The sequence below is a fragment of the Zootoca vivipara genome, chromosome 9, assembly GCF_963506605.1.
Source record: "Zootoca vivipara chromosome 9, rZooViv1.1, whole genome shotgun sequence".
NCBI classification, from domain to species: Eukaryota; Metazoa; Chordata; class Lepidosauria; order Squamata; family Lacertidae; genus Zootoca; species Zootoca vivipara.
The window spans coordinates 11,176,005-11,202,813 of record NC_083284.1 but is presented as its reverse complement, the minus strand read 5'-3'; the positions used below and the strand labels follow the sequence as shown (position 1 = coordinate 11,202,813).

At 45.2% G+C, this 26,809-nt stretch overlaps 1 protein-coding gene across 2 annotated transcripts in view; it reads right to left on the bottom strand.

The window, feature by feature from the left end:
* The window catches only part of FRAS1 (Fraser extracellular matrix complex subunit 1), a 332,187-nt gene that overhangs the window by 149,706 nt on the left and 155,672 nt on the right, over positions 1 to 26,809 (bottom strand). For both annotated transcript variants that reach the window (XM_060278390.1, XM_060278389.1), the window contains 5 exons: positions 25,109 to 25,198; positions 21,207 to 21,354; positions 17,948 to 18,091; positions 16,329 to 16,463; positions 5,468 to 5,611 (listed from right to left, as the gene is read on the bottom strand). In XM_060278390.1, the coding sequence (XP_060134373.1) occupies positions 5,468 to 5,611; positions 16,329 to 16,463; positions 17,948 to 18,091; positions 21,207 to 21,354; positions 25,109 to 25,198 (661 nt within the window). The remainder of the gene's footprint in view (positions 1 to 5,467; positions 5,612 to 16,328; positions 16,464 to 17,947; positions 18,092 to 21,206; positions 21,355 to 25,108; positions 25,199 to 26,809) is intronic.

Here is a 26,809-nt window from a genome sequence, read left to right as displayed (position 1 = left end):
AAGGGTCATATAAATTATTTTATAAATATTTATACTATTAATAAAGCACAAGAGCCACATACCATAAATTTCAGGGTGTTTTCAAAAGGGGAGGTAAAGCAGGGCTCCCCAAGTTGGTCACATCCGGTTAACCACATATAAACCTCGTTGTTTGGCTGGCTGCCGATAACTACAATGACCCTTCTTTCCCCCCCCCCAAAGGAGGGAGTCAAGCATATTGAAGGCCACATGTAGCCTTAGAAAGGACCCCAAGAATCATTTAGTCCAACCTCCTGCAATGCAGGAATCTCAACTAAAGCAACCATGACAGACCTCTGCTTAAAAACCTCCAAGGAAGGAAAGTCTACCACCTTCCAAGGGAGACTGTTTCACTGTCAAACAGCTCTTACCGTCAGAAAGTTCTTCCTAACGTTTAATTTAGGCTTGTTGCTCCAGAGGTTTTATAGGCATGTGCCAAGGGCTGGAGAGTAAACCGTTTTTAAGGACCGGACGCAGCTGGCCAACCCAAACCAACCCTATTAAATAGCTGCAAAACAGCAGGAGCAGGTTGCAATGTATACTAATGGAGAAGTGAAATGAATTTGGCGTAGGGCACAACTCTATTTCAAGGGCTGTGAGGGGACCTCCTTGGGTTTGAAGGTGCCTTCTGTTGGAAGGGCTGCCCAGTCCGAATCCAACTGAAAGATAAAGACCCCCTCAGAAGGGAGAGTAGGGGGCAGGGAGGTTTGGAACAGTCACTGTGGGTTAAACCACAGAGCCTAGGGCTTGCCGATCAGAAGGTTGGCGGTTCGAATCCCCGCGACGGGGTGAGCTCCTGTTGTTCGGTCCCAGCTCCTGCCACCCTAGCAGTTTGAAAGCACGTCAAAGTGCAGATAACTGAAGTTTTTAAAATAGATAGGTTACTTGGTTTTCAACTCGAGAAGTCAAAGTTGGAAACAGAATTGATAGAGCCAAGGACAAAACTACTTTCCAGAATGTACAAATTGCTGCTCGAGTGGCATACGAAAGATGAGCAAACAAAAAATGTTATGATCTTGTGGGCAAAGGATGTTGGGCATAATATTATGATAAAGGATTGGGAGAAACTGTGGCATGAGAATATTAAATTTACTGCGTGTAGCTTATTAAGGGAAAATATAATGAAGATGATGTATAGATGGTATCTTACACCAGTAAAATTGGCTAAAATTTACCACAATCATGATAACAAATGTTGGAGATGTAAGAAAGAAGAAGGTTCCTTTTACCACATGTGGTGGACATGCCCACTAGTAAGTGACTTCTGGAATAAGATTTATAATGAACTCAAGAAAGTGTTGAAAAACACATTTGTTAAAAAACCAGAAGCATTTCTAGTGGGCATTATTGGAAATGAGATACCAAAGAAAAATGTGTCTTTTTTTATGTATGCGACGGCGGCGGCGAGAATTGTAATTGGGAAGAACTGGAAACTACCAACACTACCAATGATTGACGACTGGCAGATGAAGATGATGGAGTTTATGGAACTGGCTGAGATGACCGGGAGAATCCGCAACCGGGGAGAGGAAGCGATGGAAGAAGAATGGAAAGATTTTAAGTTATATCTTAAAAAATATGCAAAAGTGATATATTAAGAGTAGAATTAGGTTGTAAACAAACTGTGGAAAATACGAATATGTTAATGCAGAATCAAAATTAGACTATAAGAGGTGATTAAAATGGGTTAGAATTTGCTAAAATAGAAATGTGACTAAGAACCACAGGGGAAGGGATCCCGAGGGGGTCTACATATGCAATGTAAATACACAAAGAATTAATTGTTTTTAACTTCTATGTTTTCCTATTCTGTACTTTTCTTTTTTCCGTTTTTTATCCTTTTTGTATTGCTTTTTTGTTCTTTTTTTTATTCTGGAAAAACCTAATAAAAATATTACCAAAAAAAAATGAAAGCACGTCAAAGTGCAAGTAGATAAATAGGTACCGCTCCGGCGGGAAGGTAAACGGCGTTTCCGTGCACTGCTCTGGTTCACCAAAAGCGGTTTTGTCATGCTGGCCACATGACCTGGAAGCTGGACGCCGGCTCCCTTGGCCAATAACGCGAGATGAGCGCCGCAACCCCAGAGTCGGTCACAACTGGACCTAACGGTCAGAGGTCCCTTTACCTTTATCAACAGGTAAGGTAAAGGACCCCCGGAAGGTTAAGTCCAGGCAAAGGTGACTAAGGGGTTGTGGCGCTCATCTCACTTTCAGGTTGAGTGAGCCAGTGATTGTCCACAGACAGCTTTCTGGGTCACGTGACCACTTCTGGAGCAACGGAAGACTGTGATGGAAACCAGAGTGCACAGAAACACTGTTTATATTCCTGCTACAGTGGTACCTATTTATCTACTTGCACTAGCATGCTTTCGAACTGCTAGGTTGGCAGGATCTGGGACAGAGCAACAGGAGCTCACTCAGTCGCAGGGATTCGAACCACCAACCTTCCAATCGGCAAGCCCAAGAGGCTCAGTGGTTTAGACCACAGCACCACCTGCGTCCCTCTATCAACAGGTAATACCTGGAGAGCAGACTGAGCAAGCATTCAGATCACCTGGTCAGCCTTCCCAGCTATGGGGAGATGTACCATATTTCCATTTAAACCATAGCACTTCTTTCTCAATTTGCATCTAGGCATATAAATTAACGTATGCAATGCAATGCAAATTGGTGCCTTCCCTTTTTGGCAATGCGTAAGTGGCCACCCTGTAAGGATTGCTCAACCTTTCCTCGCTGGACGTTTTTTGGTATTGCCCTGCGATCTCCGCCCACCCACATCTGCTTTCCTTCCAGCCAGGGTTGAAAGCGTTAAAGAAGCAAGCCCAGTGAAGAAGTTGGCAACTGTGGTTTTTGCCAGCAATCTCTGCAACTGCAACAATCCCTCTTGCTTTCTCCCTCAGCCCCAGGGATAGGCAGTCCTGAAACCCAAGACGCCTATGTGCAAGGAATCCTTGCTTAGACAGACCATAAGCATAACATTAACCGGGCGAAAGGGTTGGTTTCTCGGCTGAGGACAGACATGCCCGATAGCATACATTGTTGGTACTAAAAACGCCACTCCTTTTTAAAGAGGACTTGGTTGTTATAAATAATCACATGCTGAAAGACTGGAGGTTCTCTTGATTGCCGAGCAGCAATGAAAGCATAAAGGAACACATTTTCAAGTTGCACAAGGCCACTCGTGGGGAAGGTGCAGGAACAGACCTTGCCAACAGTTAATTCCCAGTTGTGCAATTTTTCAGCAGCATTATGGGGACTAAAGACTGCTGTTGGTGTAATTAAAAAAAATACAGAAGGGGAATGTGGAAGGAAAGCAGAGAATAAAGAAGAGTGGAGGAAAATACTGTTACAAAAGTCAGGGGCCAGTCCCTCTCTCTGCCGAGTGATGGCACAACCCCATGGAGTCTCAGACACTCACTCACACAGGGTCTATGCTCCTTTGGGGAACTGAATATGCGGCAGAGACTGTCATGCTTTAAGAAAAATGGTTTCTTCACCTATTTACACCTTCAGTCTGCATGACGGGAGTCCATTCCAAGAGGCAACAGCACAAGCTGCCTGCAGTCAGCCTCTTCCAAAGATGGATCTCAGCTCTTCCTCCTGCTTCTTCTTCCCAGAAACCCTTTTCCTGTACCCTCAAACATATACCCCATCGCCTTGGTAACAGGTCACTCTCCAATGGCTCATCCAGGGCCGGGGTTAGGTTTGATGAGGCCCTAAGCTACTGAAGGTAATGGGGCCCTTTGTATGTCCAGCTGTCCTTTGTCAACAACAAATTGCCGCTGCTTTTTGTGTTGACTATAAGCTATATTATTATTATTAATTATTATTATTTATTATTTATACCCCGCCCATCTGGCTGGGTTTCCCCGGCCACTCTGGGTGGCTTCCAACAAATACAAAAATACATTAAAATATCACAGATTAAAAACTTCCCTAAACAGGGCTGCCTTTAGGTGTTTTCTAAATGTCAGGTAGTTGTTCATCTCCCTGACCTCAGATGGAACGGCGTTCCACAGGGTGGGCGCCACTACCGAGAAGGCCCTCTGCCTGGTTCCCTGTAGCTTTGCTTCTCTCAGTGAGGAAACCGCCAGAAGGCCCTCGGCGCTGAGCAATGGGGGTGGAGACGCTCCTTCAGGTATATAGGACCGAGACCCTTTAGGGCTTTAAAGGTCAGCACCGACACTTTGAATTGTGCTCGGAAACGTACTGGGAGCCAATGGTAATTTACGGACCTAATAGGTATCTAAAGCCATTTGCACATAACAAAATATGCATTTTATCAAAGTAATTGTTGAACTGAAATGCTATTAAGATGTATATTAATAGTGAAATGCAATTAAGAAGAGGTATATTAATAGTGAAATAATTATTAAGCTCCAACTTAAAATGATTGGGGGCCCATTACTTACATCATGGGTAGACAAACTAAGGCCCGGGGGCTGGATCCAGCCCAATCGCCTTCTAAATCCGGCCACGGACAGTCTGGGAATCAGCATGTTTTTACATGGGTAGAATGTGTCCTTTTGTTTAAAATGCATCTCTAGGTTATTTGTGGGGCGTAGGAATTGGGGTTTTTTCCCCTTTCCCAAATATAATCCGCTCCCCCCACAAGGTCTGAGGGACAGTGGACTGGCCCCCTGCTGAAAAGGTTTGCTGACCCCTGACTTACATCACAGGAGCCTACACAACACAAAACACTGTTGCTGTATGTAGGTTTAATTTGTTTTTTATCTTATATTTTGGAAATGTGCATCCAGGGGTTTTTTTTGTTCTTGGAAAAATTTTTGGGCCCCCTGAAGAGAATTTAGCTTATACATAAATCCTGCACTGGGCTCATCAACACCCTTTGTCATGTTAATAGGTTTGCTCTTCATCCAGCCAACCGGGCTGATTTGCATAAGACAGCCCAGGAAATCCCTGAATACCCTATCTGGCGCAGTTCTGCACTTTAATCCATATTAATCAAATGCCAATTAATAAAAAAAAAAACCTGGCATTAATTTCTGGAGTTGAGGGAGATTCCTGTCCCGTCCCGTCCCCCCTTAAATCTATACCAATACAATGTTGGAGAACTCCTCATAGCTTGGATAAAGAGTTTCACTGACGGAATGGAGTTTCCCTGACTGTCATTTTGCATGTGGAGATGCCAAAGAGAACTGAGGGCGTGTCCTCATTGTCGTGAATCCACTGCCTCTCTCCATATGTGGACGCTGCCACCAGCGATGTCTGCTGATGCGCAGGACGGGCATGGTTTAGGTAAAATGCCCTGGCAGCCCAAAAGTGACTCCCAGGCAATTCCCCACCCCTTCTCTAAAGGAAGCAAAATTCCCCCGCCCCCCATGGGACTCCTACCAAAATGTGAAACACAAAAATGGATACCAGTTTCACTCGAAGAACTCTGCAATAGAAAAAAAAACCCAAATGAAGCCGCTAGACAGCTTTTTACCTTTGCAAACACCATCCTGGATGTAGAACCCTTGGCCACAACTCGCAACACAGGAACCTTCCCGTAACACGGCAGACGGGTCTTTGCAGGTGAAGCAATTGTTAGCGTTTGGGCCCCAACAAGTAGCGCAGGATTCATGGCAAGCTGAAGTCAAGAAAAAAGTTTGCAGGTCAGAGGATAACGGAGTTGCCTCATCCAGTCACTGGGCATCGGAAACCTCCCTTATAGGATTGCTAACTTTGCCCTTGTAGCAAAGGATTTATAAACAGCAGCATGTCCCACGGACATGTGAAAACATTCGTCCCCATTCAGTGGAAAGATTCCCCGGCTATTTTCTGCACGTCAAGGTCATAGCTGCCAAGTTATCCCTTTTTTACAGGGATTTTCCCTTATGCTGAATAGGCTTCCTCGCGAGAAAAGCAAAAACTTGGCAGCTATGGTCAAGGTACCAGAAGCTATGGAGGATGGTCGAACAGGGAAACCAAATCACCTTTCCATATTACTGTTTCGGTACAGACCCAAACCTTATTGGTGTATGTTCAATCTCATGTCTCACCTGCAGCTGGTCTAGGCAGCTGATCATATGCTCGGTGAAACTAAGGCTTGCAGAAGAAGAAAAGGAACACTTTTGAGGTATGAAATAAAGAAGACAAAAAGAATCACCCCAAATAGCCCAACGGGGACTGAGAATGCTCAGTGGCCACGGAATGGCGAGAGTTTGTTGGGCGGTAGGAAATCAGAAAATGGGGAGGGAGGGAGGGGTTCATGGGAATTGAATGGAGTATTCAGGAAGAGGCACCACTGGAACACTGAGCAGGACCACCCACACTGCAATGTTTTTGAATTGTAAGTGGGTTCCCACGAGGCAGAACACAGTGATAACAGCTAGGGTTGCCAGACTCAATATTGGACAGGACTTCTGTGCCTTTAATTGCCCTGCTCTCTTTTGAGTCTGGAAACCTTAACGAGAAACCAGCAGACCCTTTGCTTAGAATTTAAACAAAGGGTCTGCTGGTTTCTCTTTAAGGTTTCCAGACTCAAAAGAGAGCAGGGCAATTAGAGGCACAGAAGTCCTTTCCACTATTGAGTCTGGCAACCCTAATAACAGCAGGAACCTTTATTGAACTAAATCACTGGGAAACAGGGGCAAAGCAACTGCTTATATACATTTCTGAAAGCCTGGGCCACACCCACTCCCAACGTGATTGGCTGACTAAACTTCCAAGCTGCGAATCATGACTCAGAGTTCAAGGGCCAATGGCAGAGGGCCAAATCCTGAAATGTTCTGTGATTGGACATCATGTATCAAATCAGAACACAGGAGCTCAGAATCCTTAGTCCAGACTCAAGCTCAGGGAGAAACAGACCGCTGAATACATAACAGTTTTGTTGCAGGTTCCACCTGGTATTTATTATTATTATTATTATTATTATTATTATTATTATTATTATTATTCCTGCTCAACACGGAAGCCTGGTAGATGTTCATCTCTCATACCCTTTTGGAGAGGTGAGTCATTGTGGAGCGAAAAGCCAGCTTGCAAGAGCAACAGATATGTGTCTATTTTCTGGGAGAGGCGGCAGTTCGTGCTGAATTGTGTGCAATGAAATAAAGGGAAGTTACGGACATCGGATCTACAAGAAGACACGCATAGGGAGCACAGCGGGTGGAGGGAGACAACATGCTGCTCTGATCTGTGCAGAACAAGAGAGATTTATCCTTGGCATTCAGTACGGCTGTGGCATGTTAAGTCATGTGCAGCCAGCGCTTACACAAACACCGCAAAATCTCTTTAGCTTTAGGTATTGTTGCTTTTTAAAAATTGATTACGCCCAAGTTTCGTCCTGAAGATGTTCTGAACTTTTATTGTTCCTCAGCAAGGCACGTCTATGCTTGCTAAACAGACAGGAGTGAACCCCTGGTGACATTTGCTCCTGACTTGTCTGGGGGGAAAGGCATGGATATATAAAACCAGCCCAGAGGGTGAGAATCCTACATTGGCAACTTGCAGGGCTGGAAATTTGCTAGCGTACCTTTAGGGCATTTTATAAAGGTATAAATTATACAAACTGGGTCAGGATCAGGGTAGAAACATAGCTAACAATAATGATATGGCAGGGCTCCTTTCTCATTTTAGGATCGGAGGGCATTGGGTTGCTGGTGTATTATTAAAGCTAAGCAGACCTCGGCCTGGTTAGTCTCTGGGCGTTGGGCCTCCTGGGAGCTCCACGTAAGGCTCTTTAATCTTCCCATAGGAAAAAGATACCAGGGATCAAAGCATAATTCAGAAATGAGATTAGCAAGCAGCTCTCACATGCAGCCGTTTAAATCTCTGCTCATAGTCACTAACAGAAAGAAATTATTCAAGAGAGGTTGATCACTAGGGCAAGGTAAGGGGGCAAGAAACCCCCTACCATTTTTTTCTGCACCCTAAAATCCAGTCCTAAAACTGGCATTGGGTCGCTTCCAACTCTACAATTCTACGATTCTATATTTACAGGCGTCCTATCACACAGAGACTCCCTGGTGTCGTTTCTGTCTCTATCTCTTGGCATAAGCAGACCTGAATAATCGTAGGCACATCTAGGTGTTGGATGCTGCCAACTTTTCTCAAGTATCTGATGCTTGTGTCTGAGAATGGCTGAAATGCCCAAGGGAGAAGGATGGGGAGAAAAGCCAAAGTAAGAAAGACTCTCCTTGCAGCGGCTGCCTTGCTCTGCCTCCCATTAGTTGCATTAAATACTGCACTGCATTGAAATCAGGAGTATTTAAACTCAAGGGTCACATTCCAGTGGGGAGCAGGGCCAGAGAAGCAACAGTGGGTGGAGCAATAAATGGAAATCTTACTTTTGCACAGCTGGCTAGTTTCTACACACACACACACACACACACACACACACACACACACACACACACAGCCCTCTACCCAGGACAGCAACTGCTTCGGGGGAAAACAGGACACCCCTGCAATCTTGTGTGATTTTGGGCTGCACTTTTTCCGGGAATGGAGACCCAAAATGCGCATTTTTAGGCACCATGCAAAATCGTTGCCCCCCAAGAAGTGCTTTTGGGGGGTAGCAATCTTGCAAACTCCCCCAAAACATGCATTTTGGGGTGCTGTGCCTGGAAAAAGTGCTTGGGGGGATTGGCTGTTTCCTATTGAAAGGTATGATATTTCAGTCAAGCAAAAACATTCAAGGAGGATGCAAAGCCACTGCAGTGAGGGGCAGGGTATGTTTAGCCTGGAGAAAAGAAGGTTAAGGGGTGATATGATATGAAGGTTAAGGGGTGATATGATAGCCATGTTCAAATATATAAAAGGATGTCATATAGAGGAGGGAGAAAGGTTGTTTTCTGCTGCTCCAGAGAAGCGGACACATAGCAATGGATTCAAACTACAAGAAAGAAGATTCCACCTAAACATTAGGAAGAACTTCCTGACAGTAAGAGCTGTTCGGCAGTGGAATTTGCTCCCAAGGAGTGTAGTGGAGTCTCCTTCTTTGGAGGTCTTTAAGCAGAGGCTTGACAGGCATATGTCAAGAATGCTTTGATGGTGTTTCCTGCTTGGCAGGGGGTTGGACTGGATGGCCCTTGTGGTCTCTTCCAACTCTATGATTCTATGATTCTAGGGCCTGGGAAAAGGGGGTGTGGCCCAGGAGTATCCTGAGGGCAAGGTAAAGAGAGACTCGGAGGGCTGAATTTCACCTCTGGGCCTGAGGTTCCCCACCCTTGCTTTACATAGTTCAGTCCCTTGGAGCAGAGATGTTGACTTCTGCTTATCCTACTTCATAAAGTGTCACGTAGACACATAGACGGTTTAATAAAGACCCTTTTTAAGAAAACACAAGCTGGGATCCTACCATATCAAATCGCAAGGGAACAACTGCCCTCATGTCATTATCAGAATGGATTCATAAACAGACAAAAGGATTGTGAAAGGATGTATCTAATGCCCATTATTAGCCACAATGATGATCTCCACACATAAAACTCCAGAGCTGGCTCACCTCCAGAGAAGGGAGAGAGGAGTTGTCTGTCTCAATTTGCAGGCTAAATGAGGACAGCGAGGTGCAGGAACTGTACTTAGGAAACAAGCCTACTCAAATTGCCTTGTTTCTCAGATCCACCCCCCTCGCTACCCTTTTTGTCCCCTCTTTATTGGACGGTTTTAAAAGCAGAAATCGTTGTAAGGCTCTTGCCTAGCTGGGATCAGGACGTCTATATTTAGTGCTGCGTGGACGGCGCAGATCAAACAGGAAAGGTCCATAGGATCGATGTCTCCCTTGTGATTGCCTTGCATAACACACACTCCTAAGGTGTCCCTCACGTGACCGAGGAAGCATGTGAACAGGTAGAGAGTGTCATTCCCCATCCAACGCTCAATGATTGGTGGCACATCCTCTGTACTGGTTGACCGTAGTGATGGAGGGTTCAGAGCAACTAAGGAGAGGGAAAAGTTCTGCTAGCCCAAGCAGGTCTACAGGGGTGGGCAGATACAGAAGGAAGCTACAGCACCAACTGCAACCTTTCCGAATTCCACTGTGAGGTCTATTTAGAGCATCACCATTGTGAAGCATCCAACGAGGAAAGCCGTCGAGGCTATTTATCCTAGACTGCTTTTAAAGGAATAAATAAATCCTAGCAACTATTGATTCCTCCCCTCCACCCCGCCCACACTTCATTCTGCAATGTCTCTTTTTCCATTTGTCTGGGCGGTTCTGGAGGCTAACGGAAGATCTAAATAAAGGGAAACAGAGCCAAGCCTCAAGACGGGGGCTTCTGGGGTCTCCAGCTCTTCCTTCAGAGAGAGAGAGAGAGAGAGAGAGAGAGAGAGAGAGAGAGAGAGAGAGAGAGATTAGGAGATTCTTCAGCTGCAGAGGAAGAATAGGTGGGAAGGTGACCACTCGTGTCTGGGCATTTTTTGCAAAACAGAAAATGATGACAGCCCAGCCTACCCATCTGCCTCCTCCGCTGAGCAAAGAAAGAGCATCTTTCCAGAAATGTGCTCCAGATTTATTAGAGCCATTGCAAAGAAGGCAACCCTCTATATTTCTCTCCACTCCACCCAGGACAGAACCGGAGTAAGTTTTTCCTATGGATTTTAACCTGTGAGCTAAAACCAAGCATGGTGAATCAAGGAGAACTGAGCTTCCAGGCTCCCAACTCTCTCTCTCTTAGTCTAGGAGGAAACCCTGTGTTGGCAGCCCTGTTGACCACCCTGCTCACCCTGAACCAGTAGCTGAGGTTCAGCGGGATGCATGGGCCTATATGGGGAAAGCTGCCCTCTGAGACAGGCAGTTCCCCAGGCCCTAACCCACTCCCTCTGTCACCCATGGTTCCAATGAGGATTAATTGTGCAGTTAATGTTCCATACAGATTTCCAATTTCCGCTTTTTAATGCCTTTATAGTTCTTTAAAAGAAGTGTCTGTCAAGGAAGAAAGAGACATGGCAAATTAGTTTGCACACAGATCTTCATTGTGGAAGAAAACATGGCGCGGGGTGAGCGGGAAAGGAATGATTAAAGGAACGCGGTTGCTTCTTGATGAAACTAGGAAAGAAAAGTTGGAAATGGATAATAACTGGTAGGTCTCCCCTTCAACTCTGAACATGCCCACAGATTCAAACCTGCCTCTCCCATCTGAAATTGCCCTCCATCTGCTCACAGACTTGCTCCCACTCTCACGCGTCATCCTTTCCACTTTTTGGGGGGGGGGGCGGCGTGTGTGGTGCATTTATATTGGTTGAGTGTCAGTAACCTTTAGGTGAGGGAGCTCACATGAGTGATGATGAACCTAGAGTTAAAACCCAAAAAAGAACAGGTTCCCTGCAGACACAACCACAAAGGACTCGTGAAACAAAACCCAACAACAAGGGACACAAGTACAGGCAATCGTCGCTTTGTGCGGGAGTTACGTGTCAGACCCCCGTGAGCCCTTGTAAAAAGTTCCACCCCGCCCCTGTTCCACCCTTTCAGTGACGTTTTTGGGTCACTTCTGAGTTCAGCGCTGTGCGTGCGCATCAATCGGACGTGTGTCAATTGGTTGTTGCCTGAACACATGAACTCCTAGTTCTAGCCCCCATGGGTAACAATACTATTCAGAAATGATCCCAGCCAGTGGTTCTCAAACTTGCCCCCACCTGGACCACTTGAAGATTGATTGGCAGATCACTCAAATATCTTTTCTTCCCATTGTTTAGTGACTGTAGTGCTTGGAACCTTGCCTTGTCCTATCTAAATCACATCCAAGATGGCAGGTGGAGCTCCATTCGTAAGTAGAAACACTCGTAAGTAGAGTTATTCGTAAGTAGAGGTACCACTGTACATGCCTTGGGAACCTTTGCTCTAGATACGGTAGTTGTTTCCAGAGGCCATCACGGATACAACTTTGCTGCAATCCTGATCCTTAGTTTCAATTATACTTTTGTTATCTCATTGATATACCGGTAATATTTTTTCCCCAGTGCTTTTTTAAAGGCTCATTGGACATTTCTAATCAACATTTTTTTTAAAAAAAGTAATAAACATTTCAAATACAGTTGTACCTTGGTTCTCTAACAGAATCTGTTCCAGAAGTTCATTCGACTTCTAAAAACATTCAAAAACTAAGGCACAGCTTCCGAGTGGCTGCAGGAGCCTCCTGCACACAACTGGAAGCTGCGTCGGACGTTCGGTTTCCAAAGAATGTTCACAAACCAGAACATTCATTTCTGGGTTTGGGGAGTTCAGGAGCCAAAATGTTTGAGTCACAAGGCGTTCGAGAACCAAGGAACGACTGTATACATTTCAAATTTAAAAAACCAAATAAATAAATCAAACGATGAAGTGGCAAATCACTGTGGTGCGCATGTAACCATGTGGGAAACTGGGAACCTGCTTTTTATTGAGTCAGACCACTGGTACTATCGGCACCGACTGGCAGCAGGGAAAGCGGTGGCCAAGCTGAGAGGGGAATCTCACCACTCGGACGCTTTCCCAGATTTCTGCCTGCATGGCTGGGAAAATTCTTTTCACCACCTCGTGGGACTTAATGGATGGCCCTCGTCTCACGAGGTTTCAGCACGGAGCATCAGAGAAAAGTGATCGCTGGGGAAGTTATCCATTTGTAGTCACTCTGTACGAGGGTACAGAGAAGGGCTTAATGTCAGCTTAATCTGTCTTCTTCCCGCTAATGCCTCAAGCCAAAAACACACACGTGGTGAGGGACGTAGATAGCCCACTGAGTTATGAACAAGTTCTGAAACCCAGCACTTTCTTCCATGGGTTGTCTCTCACTCACTCTCCCCCCCCCTCTTCTTTTTATGCAGAAGAGTGCAGTCAGGCAGAACTAAAACAAATTGCTTGAACTCCTTGGAGGAAAAGAGAGAAGAAATTTTCCCAGCAACTTTCTCCCGCCGACATGCATGAGTGCAAATACGGATGAAATGCGGGATGAGTGAGCTGCAAAAGCAGTAATAAGGTGAAACGAATAGCCATATTTGGCTGCGGGGGGGGGGGGGCTCGCCAATTAAGAGATGCTGAAGGGAGCCGAGCAGGAGGGGAAATGTAAAACGCAGTAGGTGTAGACTGGAAGGAAAGCCTGCTCTGCTCAGCCACATGGAAAAGACCACCTTTTCAATCTACGAGTGCGAGACTATGTGTGTTTCGCTCACATCCGTGAGTTCACTGGGCAAGTGCAAAATTCCGATTTTGCCACCAGTATTTGCAAATTCTAAAGGAACATTGATTTGTGCACTGTGCATATTCTAAGTGGGGACTTTTTAAAAATTGAATGCCATCTTTAGAAAATCCCAGCTTCCTTTCCCCAGATGCAATAAATTTCTAGACCTTGTGATTCTAAAAACCTTGGACCCAGAGGCAGCACCATTCTCACACAAGGCAAAATGACAACATGAAGGGGACTTTCGGTAGCAGCCTGGCTATGAAACCAGTTTTGCTGGAAGGCTACCTTAAAAAGGATTTGGGAGACCACAGCTCCCACCCTGCGAAGTATCAGCCAACGTAAACTCCTTCCAAGTCTCATTTCGATCTCAGTGTATGTGCATATGTGTGATTTGCCCAAGGGGCTGTGTAATTCTGACCCCCGTTGCAAGAACTATTTGGTAGCCCATTTGCAAATTACCAAGCCACACATGCACAGGGTGGCACAGCATGTAGGAGCAGTGCCTCTCAAGCTTCCAATCCTCCAGCCAGAGCTTCAGGAGCTTGAAAATTAACAGAGATCCATTGGTCCCAAAATGGTGGCAGACAGAGGCAGTGTTTGGCATAATCAGCTGGCAAGTATTGGCATCATGCAGCTACCGTATCAACATGCAGACTGCCAGCTGCTTCCTACTCAGAATTCCATCTTGCATCAAGATGGAGAAACACTTAAGAAGCAAGAGGGGAACCTCCTGCTGTCGCATTGGCTGCCGAAAGTGTGCTATTATTAAAGGCAGCATGTTGCATATGGTTCAGAGGGGTCAGAAGTGAATCTATTAACTTTTTTCACTGGAAGGACATCAGTGTTTGCAGGACACTGTCAGACAACGGCATGATGATCATAAAACTCCCTGTTATTTCGTGGAACGTGGCTCTTCTTTCTACAGAGCACATCCACTTATGATTTTCACAATGTGAACATTTTTTAAAATGGTAATGGTAAAGGTAAAGGGACCCCTGACCATTAGGTCCAGTCGCGAACGACTCTGTGGTTGCAGTGCTCATCTCGCTTTACTGGCCGAGGGAGCCGGCGTACAGCTTCCAGGTCATGTGGCCAGCATGACTAAGCTGCTTCTGGCAAGCCAGAGAAGTGCACGGAAATGCCATTTACCTTCCCACCGGAGCAATACCTATTTATCTATTTATCTACTTGCACTTAGATGTGCTTTCGAACTGCTAGGTTGGCAGGAGCAGGGACCGAGCAACGGGAGCTCACCCTGTCGTGGGGATTCGAACTGCTGACCTTCTGATCGACAAGCCCTAGGCTCAGTGGTTTAACCAACAGCGCCACCCCCGTCATTTTTAAAAAATGGATTTGTGACCTCAATTAAGCTAGGGTTTCCCAGCGACTGGGAAATTAAGCTGACTTGAGAGTGAGCCCCACTGAAGTCAGTGGAGTTTTCTTCCGAGTAGACATGTTTGAACTGCTCAGATTAAATTAGAACAACAAGGGGTGGGTTAAACTGGGCTTGGCTGCCAGTGTTTCATGTTCTCTCCCACTTCTCTCAAAATGTCCTGCCCAGACCCTGCTCATGGCCTCTGTGCCCTCATCTCCCCCTGCTCCCCTCTGTCAGCCTTTGCCAAAACACATTCTAAATTCCTAAGACGCCTGGTTCATGGAAAGAAAATGAGTTATGCCTTTTCAAGCCTACGCAAGTGCGCTCTGTTTGCAGAATGCTTTCTAAGCACATAATATATGATTTCTCAGCAAAATGCAGTTTGAGACAGTTGTTAACAATGTGGTAATTAGGCCAAATATGACCTTTTAAATGAGACTGGGAAAATACATAAAAAGCAACTGATCACTCTCTCTCTCTCTCTAACACACACACAACAATTTTTCTTGAGGCTAATTTCAACAATCACATAATAACATGCTTATTATTAGATCTGTACACAATGGGTGGTATTCAATTTACTCAAAGTTAGCCCATCGAAATTAATGAACATGAGTAAGTTAGATCCATTAATTTAAAAAGTCTGTCCTGAGCTTAATTTACAGTGTAACCTTTGCATGTGTACTCAGAATTAAGCCCCATTGAATCCAATGGGTTTTACTCCCAAGGAAGTATATGAGCATAGGACTGCATGAATTAGCATGGCCAGGGTATTATTTAGGGTTTTTTGTTGGGGTGCGTGTTGCTTTTATTAACTTTTTTGTATCATTATTTTGGATGTTATGATTTATGTGGAAATTGTTTCAATGCGGTTGTGTATTATTTGATATTTTATTATGTTATGTCCACAATTGTCTATTTTTCATGTTGTAAGCTGCCCTGAGCATGGTTTTAACTGTAAAAAGGCAGCTTAAAAATAAAATTATTTGTGTATCAATATACCTTAACATTCTTCATATATTTTGTTTCCACTTAGTTATGCCAATTGGCAGCCGAGATACAAAATCTTCCATTGTTCTTGTTATTTTTTAAAACCTTATTTTTTTTGTATCAATTTAATAACAGCAGCTGCTGTTTGACATTTTTGTTTTGTATTGTTATCAAGCATCTCTTTTACATAAAATATTAGCAGCCTTGTACTCAGCATTGCTCAAGAATTCTAATGTACAGTCCGCCATCTTGATTCAAAATGGCACCCAACTGTATCCAAAAACAGACGGAAAACTTCTCCTTGATCTCAGGAAACCATCACGCACATTATGGCTGAAATATTGTAAGAGGTCTCCAAATGCATAGGGGAAAAACAACTTTCCAAAACGTATAGTAGAGAAAAAGTCATTCAGACATTAGAGGGCATTTGAGACCAGCTCCACAACAAACATGCTATCTATTGTTGGGCCATACTGGCTGTCCTTACTAGACCCAGAAGAATACAGTGGTGCCTCGCAAGACGAATTTAATTCGTTCTGTGAGTCAATTCGTTATGCGAAAAATTCGTCTTGCGAATCCCATAGGAATGCATTGAAATTTTATTTTTTATTTTTGCCCATAGGAACGCATTAATTGACTTTCAATGCATTCCTATGGGAAACCGCGATTCACTAGACAAATTTTTCACAAAATGGATTCGTCTTGCGAGGCAACCTCCGATCACAAAACCCATTCGTCTAGTGAAAAATTCGTCTAGCAGGGCATTCGTCTAGTGAGGTACCACTGTACACAAGCAACTCATGTCATCAAACATGGGTATCTATCTATCTTACCTGCGCACTGGAGGGCTCCTGGAAAGAATCCTTCACCACATGATGCCACACACTGGCCATCCTTCAACTGTAGCGAATCTTTGCATGCTGTACACACAAACGCGTCAGTGCAATTAGAGCATGTCTTCTTGCAGGCTGGTCAAGACAGGAAAGAAAGAAGAGTTTCTTACAGAACAGGAATCTGCAACTGGTAGCCTTGGGGCCATATCTGCACACTTTGGGGACTGCCCTTCCACTCCCTCCTTGATGTGGTCTTCCAGGTGCTTAGGAAGAATCTAAATCATCATACGGGTATCAGTAATCTCAGTAGAAGGCTCTGCTACGGATGATCCTCATCATCCTGGGGAAAAGTGACAAGAGGGGTGCCACAGGGTTCTGTCTCGGGCCCGGTGTCATTCAACAATTTGGATGAATGAGTTGATGGGATGCTCATCAGATTTGCAGATGACACCAAACTAGGAGGGGTAGCCAGTGCTACAGAAGACAGAATCAGGATTCAAGATGACCTTCACAGATTGGAGAAATGGGCCAAAACTAATGAAGGGAATTTCAATAGGGACAAATGCAAGGTTCTGCACTTAGGCAAGAAGCAGCAGCTGTGCAAATGTAAGATGGGGGACACCTGGAATGCCAGTAGTACATGTGAAAAGGATTTAGGGGTCTTAGTAGATCACAAGCTCAACATGAGACAACAGTGTGATGCAGCAGTAGCAAATAAAGGTGATGCTATTCCAGGCTGCATCAGCAGAAGTCGAGTGTCTATTTGGTGTTGGTCAGACCACACATGGAGTGAGTGCTGTGTCTAGTTCTTTGGACCACAATTTAAGAAGGTTATTGACAAGCTGGAACATGTGCAGAGGAAAGCAACCAAGATTATCAAGGATCTGGAAACCAAGCCTTATAAGGAATGGTTGAGGGAGCTGGGTATGTTTAGCTTGGACAAGAGGAGACTGAGAGGAGATATGACAGCCATCTTCAAATATCTAAAGGGCTGTCACATGGAAGACAGAGCAAGCTGGCTTTCTTCTGCTCCAGAGGGTAGGACTCGAACCAGTGGCTTCAAGTTACAAGAAAGGAAAAACTATCGAACCCTAAGAGTTGTTTGACAGTGGGACAGAAGGTGGTAGCGTCTCCTTTCTTGGAGGTTGTAAGCAGAGGTTGGATGGTCATCTGTCAGGGATGCTTTAGTTGAGATTCCTGCATTGCAGAGGGTTGGACTAGATGACCCTTTGGTCCCTTCCAACTCTACAATTCTATGATTCTGTGATGTTTCTGACCAACTGAAAACCACAAAGGCATCCCTCTTGTTGAAAAGTTGAAAAGTTGTGTTGAAAGTCAACACAACTCTGGGCATGCTGTTAGCACCCTTTTTTCCTGACAAAGGGAAACCACAATTGACAGATTCATCCCTCCTTACCTGGAATCATCTGCAAGGAAGAAGGGCAGGTTATTAAGTCATTATTTTATTTGTAGGGAAAAGTTGATAAGTCTGCTTTTCATTATCCAGAAAAGCACTCCACAGAAAGTTACAGGCACACACACAAAAAACATAAAAAATGTTTTTATTTTTCCGCAGCTAAGTATGATATTTGAAATATTGTAAATAATAAATAGATTACCTAAGCAAAGCCCAGCATCGTGATAATACCCAGATCCACAGCTGGCCACACAGCGCCCAGCCTGCAGCCGCTTGGTTGTGTCACGGCAGACGTCGCAGAGGTCAAAAGACTGTGAGCAGGTCACGCAATCCGCATGGCACCGACCTGTTGTTGGTAAAGAGGAGGAGGAGGAGGAGGAGGAGGAGGAGGAGGAGGAGGAGGAGGAGGAGGAGGAGGAGGAGGAGGAGGAGGAGGAGTTTGGATTTGATATCCCGCTTTATCACTACCCGAAGGAGTCTCAAAAGCAGCTCACATTCTCCTTTCCCTTCCTCCCCCACAACAAACACTCTGTGAAGTGAGTGAGGCTGAGAGACTTCAAAGAAGTGTGCCTAGCCCAAGGTCACCCAGCAGCTGCATGTGGAGGAGCAGAGACTTGAACCCGGTTCCCCAGATATGAGTCTACTGCTCTTAACCACTACACCACACTGGCTCTCTGTGGCGACTCTGTTTCAGTATAGTTGAGCGTAACAGTCAGAGGGCAAAGATTTTATCAGGCCTCTTCTCCCTCAACTGTCATTAGGGGGCAGCCATTTTATCAGTGGGAGAGATAGGGATAGCTGTCTAGAAATTGTGGCCTGAGTTTTTGAGTCCCCTCCCTTCCCTGTGTTGTATGTATGTATGTTTGTTTGTTTCTTAGAATGTAAGCCTGTGGGTAGGGAGTGTCTTGTTTTGATTTCATGTACAGTGGAACCTCGGTTTATGAACACCTCGGTTTATGAATTTTCGGTTTATGAACACCGCGGACCCATCTGGAACGGATTAATTCATTTTCCATTACTTTCAATGGGAAAGTTCGCTTCAGTTTATGAACGCTTCAGTTTATGAACAGACTTCCGGAACCAATTGTGTTCATAAACCGAGGTACCACTATAAGTTGCTCTGGGAGCTTTGCTGGCTGAAGGGTGGGGTACAAATGCTATTATTATTATTATTATTATTATTATTATTATTATTATTATTATTATGCCACACACTCCGGTGGCTCCCAACAAAATGTTAAAAACACAATAAAACATCAAACATTAAAAGCATGAAGAAATAAATAAAAATATGCGCATATACAGGATTGTTGTGGTTGTTATTACAACCACAATTCATACATAAGCTCCCTCTCATCCTAAGGTCCCTGGGCGGGTTACAACAATTAAACAGCAACATAAGTATTAACGTAATATTAAAAAATGGTTTAAAAGAAATTATAGAGAAATAAGGTAGTTTCTAATGATCAGTGTTAGAAATTGGCATAGTAAAGCTAGGAGCCAAATGGTTCCTGAGACCTGGGGTGTGGGCGCCAAAACAGAATGTCTAGTCCAGTGTTTCCCAACCTTGTGCCTCCAGATGTTTTGGGACTACAACTCCCATCATCCCTAGCTAGCAAGACCAGTGGTCAGGAATGATGGGAATTGTAGTCTGAAAACAGCTGGAGGCACAAGGTTGAGAAACACTGGTCTAGTCAGTTGGGGGGGGAGGGAATCGGCAACACTTTTTATTTATTATTTTGATAAGCATGAACTAATGCACAATTCACAACAAGTGGCACATGGTTAATATCACCTTTTTAACAGAAATTGTTGATACACGTTTAATTTTGTGTTTACAATAAAAAATATTGGTACCATACTTCAGTTTCCTCTACCCTTCATTGCTAGACTCCTTAACATATTGTCTATCCTTAACACAGACTTTGAGGCTTCAAAGCACATACATCTCAGTAATCCTTGAGCATCAGCCAGGCGCAAAAAAATGGCACCCAGACTTTTTGAGGTGCTCGCCAATGGAGAATCTTCAGGCGCAAAATGCACCTGGCGCCCTGCTAATTTCAAACCCTGCTAACGATATAAGCAAATGAATATATATATTGCTGCCCAACGAGGAGAGGCAAATTCTGTCCCTGCTGCCACGGCTTTCAAATGGCGTTCCCCTGTGGTTCCTCGAAAAGACTTTTAATGAGAAATAGCGGTGATGACAGGAGGGTTTCTCTCGCTAGCAAGCAGAGTACAACTGTAGGTTCCTATTCAAGGTCTATTTTGGCTTGGGACACATTCAGCGGCCTCAGGCACACCAACTACAGGGGGCGGAGGTGTCTTCAGTCCCCTCAATATTTGTTTGAGGGGGGCCCAGCCCCCCAATATTGAGGGAGCCTGGTGCAACATTGCATGAGGATTTCCCAACACTGCAGGGACCAGCAATGACTAGTGGAAGGCTATACCGGCCTGCATGGCATTGAGAGACACATGTGTCATTACGTGGATCCCTCAATCTTGTGGGCAATCTGGCACCACTGAGTGGCCTTAGGTACATCCTTCCCTCCTTCTCTCTCTCTCAAAACACCGGCCACATATAACTTTCATCTTCAATTATAATAATAATAATAATTTATTATTTATACCCCGCCCATCTGGCCGGGGTTCCCCCAGCCACTCTGGGTGGCTTCCAACAAAACATTAAAGTACAAAAATCAAACATTAAAAGCTTCCCTAAACAGGGCTGCCTTCAGATGTCTTCTAAAAATCCTTTTTGACATCTGATGGGAGGGCATTCCACAGGGCAGGCGCCACCACTGAGAAGGCCCTCTGCCTGGTTCCCTGTAACTTGGCTTCTCGTAGCGAGGGAACCGCCAGAAGGCCCTCAGCGCTGGATCTCAGTGTCTGGGCAGAACGATGGGGGTGGAGACGCTCCTTCAGGTATACTGGACCGAGGCCGTTTACGGCTTTAAAGGTCAACACCAACACTTTGAATTGTGCTCGGAAACGTACTGGGAGCCAATGTAGGTCTTTCAGGACTGGTGTTATGTGGTCTCGGCGGCCGCTCCCAGGCACCAGGCTAGCTGCCGCATTCTGGGTTAGTTGTAGTTTCCGGGTCACCTTCAAAGGTAGCCTTCAAAGAACAAAACTGGTTGCCCATTATCTTCTGGGTCCAGTTCAAGGTGCTTCTGTTGACATTTCAAGCAATTCGAACAGCCTGGAGCTCAAATGTCAGAGAGAACACTTTCCACCCTATAGAAGGACAGTTAAAAGGCAAACACACACACACACACCCCTACATCCTTTTGTGTTGGGGATCTTTGTAAGGCACCCTTTCCGGCTGAAGAGGAGGGCAAAGACTTTTCAAATAAACAAGACAAACAAGTAAACAAACACAGGATACCTGCACCCGAACCTTCAGGGACAAGGAGGGATGAGACATTTGAAGAAACAAAGTTCAACGGTCATAAAAATACCTGGCTCACAAGGAGGGCAGCATTGTCCTGCCGCAGCAACTGCCACGCTGCCTGTGGGGCAAGTCGGACAGGACGGAGAGGAGCAAACCACGTCGGAGTCCTGGCACTCACATTCGTGGCACAGAGCTTCTTTCCATTTTTCTCCGCTCTACATGAGAAAACGATAACGGCTACGGCCCATTGTATCTTTTCAGCACTATGTTATTTATTAAATTTCATCGTAAGTGGAACCAGAGCCGAAAGGGGACGGAGCATGGGTAGACAAACCAAGGCCCGGGGGCTGGATCCGGCCCAATCGCCTTCTCAATCCGGCCCACAGACAGTCCAGGAATCAGCGTGTTTTTACATGAGTAGAATGTGTCCTTTTATTTAAAATGCATCTCTGGGTTATTTGTGGGGCATAGGAATTTGTTCATTCCCCTGCCCCCCCTCAAATAGTCCAGCCCACCACAAGGTCTGAGGGACAGTGGACTGGCCCCCTGCTGAAAAAGTTTGCTGACTCCTGGGATGGAGCAACAACTGTCGGTTTTACCTTTGCACAGTAAGGTGATTTCTAAACACACAGCTGCAGCTCCCAAAGAGGTTTCACGGTCAACCCCTCTTCACAGGGGACTCTGGGAGTTGTAGTTCTGAGAGGGGGGGTTTCCTCTCAGCTGTCGGCACCCTTAGCAAACTACAGCTCCCAGAGGAGGGCTAGGGGAAGCCATGACTGTTTAAAGCAGCATCGTTGTGCTTTAAATGTGTGGTGTGAATGAGGCCACACATGTGCGCATAAAATGTACATCTGTACATGTCTTCAGATATAAAAATAGGCACCCCACCCCTTGACAAACAGCTAAACTAGCCTTGGAAAAGGAATGCTTTGCTCCACCGGCAAATGCTTTGATGCAGGCTTAGATGCTACAGTTCAGACAAAAATTGATCTTTTCCCCCTGCCTGTATTGATTACACTGTTAGGAGCCATTCAGTTGTACAAATGTAGCAGCTAATGTCATCATTCAATTGCCAGAATAAGGAAAGCCCTCAAAATCTGATCGCATCAAATTATGATAAAACTGCTAAACATTTGGGAGCAAGAGTGCTGTAAAACATTATCGAATGAGGTAATCCCATTCCAATAAAGCTGGCAATCGACAGAGAACATTTCAAGATTGTTTCCAAGCATCCTGAAAGTGCCTTCCTGTTGTGTAAACTCTCTCTCTCCTTAAAACACACTGTGATCAGACCCCAAGTGAGTGGGATAGTTTTGCCGTTGGGCAAAGGGCTGGAATAAATTTCCTTTGGGAACTTCTGTGATGTATAATTTGGCAGTCCTGGCTACTGCGAACCAATCTTGATTTTTGCCTAGAGTGACTGGGGCAACCCGTCAGATGGGCGGCAATCACCACCTGATTGACAGTCCATGAGGCCTGACAAAGCATGATGTACTGGTTGAAGTGCAGGAAAAGTCAATAGTCTCTCAGGGATGGCACCCGCCATTAATCATGGTGGTAGCCCAGCATGTTTATTTGTTCCTAAGGTGTTTATCGATTGCTGTTTTGGCTGCAAGCTGTTAGCAGCCTGGCTACCATTTTGCATCCTCCATCAGGCCCTGGTTCTATCGTCAATCAATCAAATTTTTATTACGATCATAGACCAGCATAAGGGGGGTGGGGTTTACAATCATTTAAAATCTGTGAAACGTTTTGGAAAGCTAAAATTATTAAAACAGAAGGTACAGTCATACCTCGGTTTAAGTACGCCTCGGTTTGAGTACTTTCAGTTTAAGTACTCCGCGGACCCGTCTGGAACGGATTAATCCACTTTCCATTACCTTCAATGGGAAAGTTCGCTTCAGATTAAGTATGCTTCAGGTTAGGTACGGACTTGCAGAACCAATTACACTCATACTTTGGGTTAAGTACGCTTCAGGTTGAGTACTCCGCGGACCCGTCTGGAATGGATTAATCCACTTCCCATTACTTTCAATGGGAAAGTTCGCTTCAGGTTTAAGTACACTTCAGGTTAAGTACAGACGTCCAGAACCAATTGTGTACTTAAACCGAGGTACCACTGTATATATAAAAGACTATAAGAAGCTAAAAGAAGGGTTAGGGGCAAGGAGGGAGGAGGTGAAAGAAACCTTCCCATTTTCTCAGGAATTAAGTAATTACCATCTCAAAGGAATGGCCAGACTACCAGGAAAGGCTATCACATAAGGCATTACAGTCATACCTCGGTTTAAGTACGCTTCGGTTTGAGTACTTTCAGTTTAAGTACTCCGCAGACCCTTCTGGAACGGATTAATCCACTTTCCATTACTTTCAATGGGAAAGTTTACTTCAGGTTAAGTACGCTTCAGTTTAAGTACTCCGCAAACTGTCTGGAACAGATTAATCCACTTCCCATTACTTTCAATGGGAAAGTTCGCTTCAGGTTTAAGTACACTTCAGGTTAAGTACAGACGTCCAGAACCAATTGTGTACTTAAACCGAGGTACCACTGTATATATAAAAGACTATAAGAAGCTAAAAGAAGGGTTAGGGGCATTAAATAAATGTGGAAAAGCATAAAAGATTAGTATATAAAAGGCTATGGCTATCAATTTACAAAGCACTCTGATATGAGTGTTTATTAATTCTAGTTTGTGGTGCAGGTCAAGGATATAGCATCATTCCAGGGATACATACATTCATTGCAGTGAGGAAATGACAGGGGCCACCAAAAAATGGCGGAGAATATTTGGGGGGAGGGGAATTCTGCATATTGGCCTACTTCTAGGGGAGCAAGAAAAGCCTCAGAAATTTTCTCAGGAAATTTCTCAGGAGTTCTCTGCTTAGCTCCTGTTTCCAATGCCCTTTCACCCAGAGGAAACTAAAAACCAGAGAGAAAGGCTCCTGGAATGTCTCTCATTACAGAGAAATGGGGCAAGAACCTAAGGACTGATTGATAGACACAGCCAGTTCCCAACATCCCAAAAGCTTGAATCATGGCCAAGAAACAGATCCCGGGCATTTCAGTCAAGAGCTGGCTTGACTCTTGCTGCAGACAAGGTATTCACATAGATGACAAATCTCCCGTTTTTTGTGGGAAACCCCCATATTTTAAACCGTTTCCCACTGGCAGCCCGGATTGGAAAAAATCCCGTAAATCCCCCGGATTTCTTACCTGCCAGGGGTGCTCCATTTTGGGTCCTGGCGCCGCCCGATTTCCGGTGCCCATACATGGGTAGCGCGGCACCGGAAGTCGCTTCTACGCATGTCCGGACATGCATAGACGTGACTTCCGGTGCCGCTCTGCCCATGACTGGGCACCAAAAATCGGGTAGAACGGCACCGGAAGTTGCTTCTACGCATGTCCAGACATGCATAGAAGTGACTTCCGGTGCCGCACCGCTGCTGATCCCGCATTTTTCGGGGGGGAGACTTGGCAGCTATGGGTATGCAATGGCTCCCCATGAGTTCTCGAGAGCAAAGTCACAGTGCCATTCTATGCACTTTTGCTCAAAAGTTGTCCCACTGCAGTCAGTGGGGTTTAATGCCAGGTTAGTTGCACAACATAGAAACTGATCGCTGAAAAGGGCAAAGGACCACAGAAGCTGCGAGCCATGCTAGCTGGGCACCCCATTCTGTTCCTCCTCTCATTTCAGATACGTCAACAAGCAAGGTTTGTATATTTTCCAGAACTCACTAGCTTAAGTGCTAGAATATTGCTTTTTTGAAAAGAAAAAAACAATAACAGATTCTTAGGGTGCAGAAATGCGTCTTTCAGCTAAGTAGATAGATTATGTGCAAGGTATAAATCTACACGGCTCTGGTTATACAGCCTGTGCTTCTACGGTGATGGCTCCTCTTTGGGTGAATATCATTCTTCAATCCATCATCCAAACAGTTCTATGTGCCCCAAGTTTTCAGGCTACTTACATATTTGGTACGTCCTTGGTGAACACAGGGCCTGCCTCTGGAAATGCATTCGGGACAACACTTGCCTTCTAAATGAACTAATTCTTCACCCTGTGGAGAAAGAGGCAGCCGCAACATGACACCCAGAATTAGCATTTATTTTTAAAAAATACAATGCTGGAAGAAGACAGCGGGAGCCCAACCATTTTATTTTATTTTTTACTGGAATGCAGTCTTTAAGATCCTATTTCCCTTTATCACTCCTGGAGCTCATTCCATCACTCTTGGATCTTTCCCAAAAGATATGCGTGCTTAAATACCTTTGTGGCTGCAGAACAATTCCCGCAAGCTCCCAGTCGAAATGCCACAAAGCTGGCAAGGGATCAAAACGGGGATCCAGTTTCATGGACTGAATCCAGCCCGCATGGCAATCGCAATCAGCTTGCTTGATTACTTTGCCACCCATGGCCAAAGTTTCCTCCAAAGAGCTCAGGAGTGCTGGATAGGGCAATGGTCCCTTTTTAACCTCACAACCACTCCTGTGAGGGACGCGGGTGGCGCTGCAGGTTAAACCACAGAGCCTAGGGCTTGCCGATCAGAAGGTCGGCGGTTTGAATCCCCACGACAGGGTAAGGTCCCGTTGTTTGGTCCCTGCTCCTGCCAACCTAGCAGTTCGAAAGCACGTCAAAGTGCAAGTAGATAAATAGGTACCGCTCCGGCGGGAAGGTAAACGGCGTTTCCATGCGCTGCTCTGGTTCGCCAGAAGCGGCTTTGTCATGCTGGCCACATGACCTGGAAGCTGTACGCCAGCTCCCTCGGCCAATAACACGAGATGAGTCGTCCACGACTGGACCTAATGGTCAGGGGTCCCTTTACCTTTACCTTACCACTCCTGTGAGGTAGGCCTGGCATAGATTAGGCTGCTGAGGGAGCACAAAATTGCATGATTGCCACACTGAGACGCAAAGGCAAATGGGGACTTGAACCCAGGCTTCCCTGGTCAGGCCAAGGAGATAAAGGGAATGAAGATGGCTCTCCTGCTTCTCAGTTTATCCTTACAACAACCCTGTGATGTAGGTTAGGCTGGGAGAAGATGTCAGTAATTCGGCCGTCCCGGGGGCCAGCTGTTAGACTGGTCCCACAGGCCAAATATGTGATTGCTCTCACAAACATGATGAACAACACACAAGTCAGTAAATAAGACTTAACTGCTTTATTTACATATAAACAAATTGGAGCTGAGGCTCCAATACTTTGGCCACCTCATGAGAAGAGAAGACTCCCTGGAAAAGACCCTGATGTTGGGAAAGATTGAGGGCACTAGGAGAAGGGGGGCAACAGAGGACGAGATGGTTGGACAGTGTTCTCGAAGCTACGAACATGAGTTTGACCAAACTGCGGGAGGCAGTGGAAGACAGGAGTGCCTTGCATGCTATGGTCCATGGGGTCACGAAGAGTCGGACATGACTAAACGACTAAACAACAACAACAAACTGGGAGCTCTACATCATGGCTCCCTCTCTCTGGCATAACAGCAAGTAAAGAGAAAGAAGAAAGGAAAACAACAGTCCCACTTAGGAAGATTGTAAGACAAACATCCTGTCTACGTCACATCCACACTGTGGGAATGAAAACACATACAGTCATATGATACGCAATAACCCTATGACTGCAGACGGGGAATGAATCCTAACAGAAGATAGCTGGCCCAAGATTACCCAG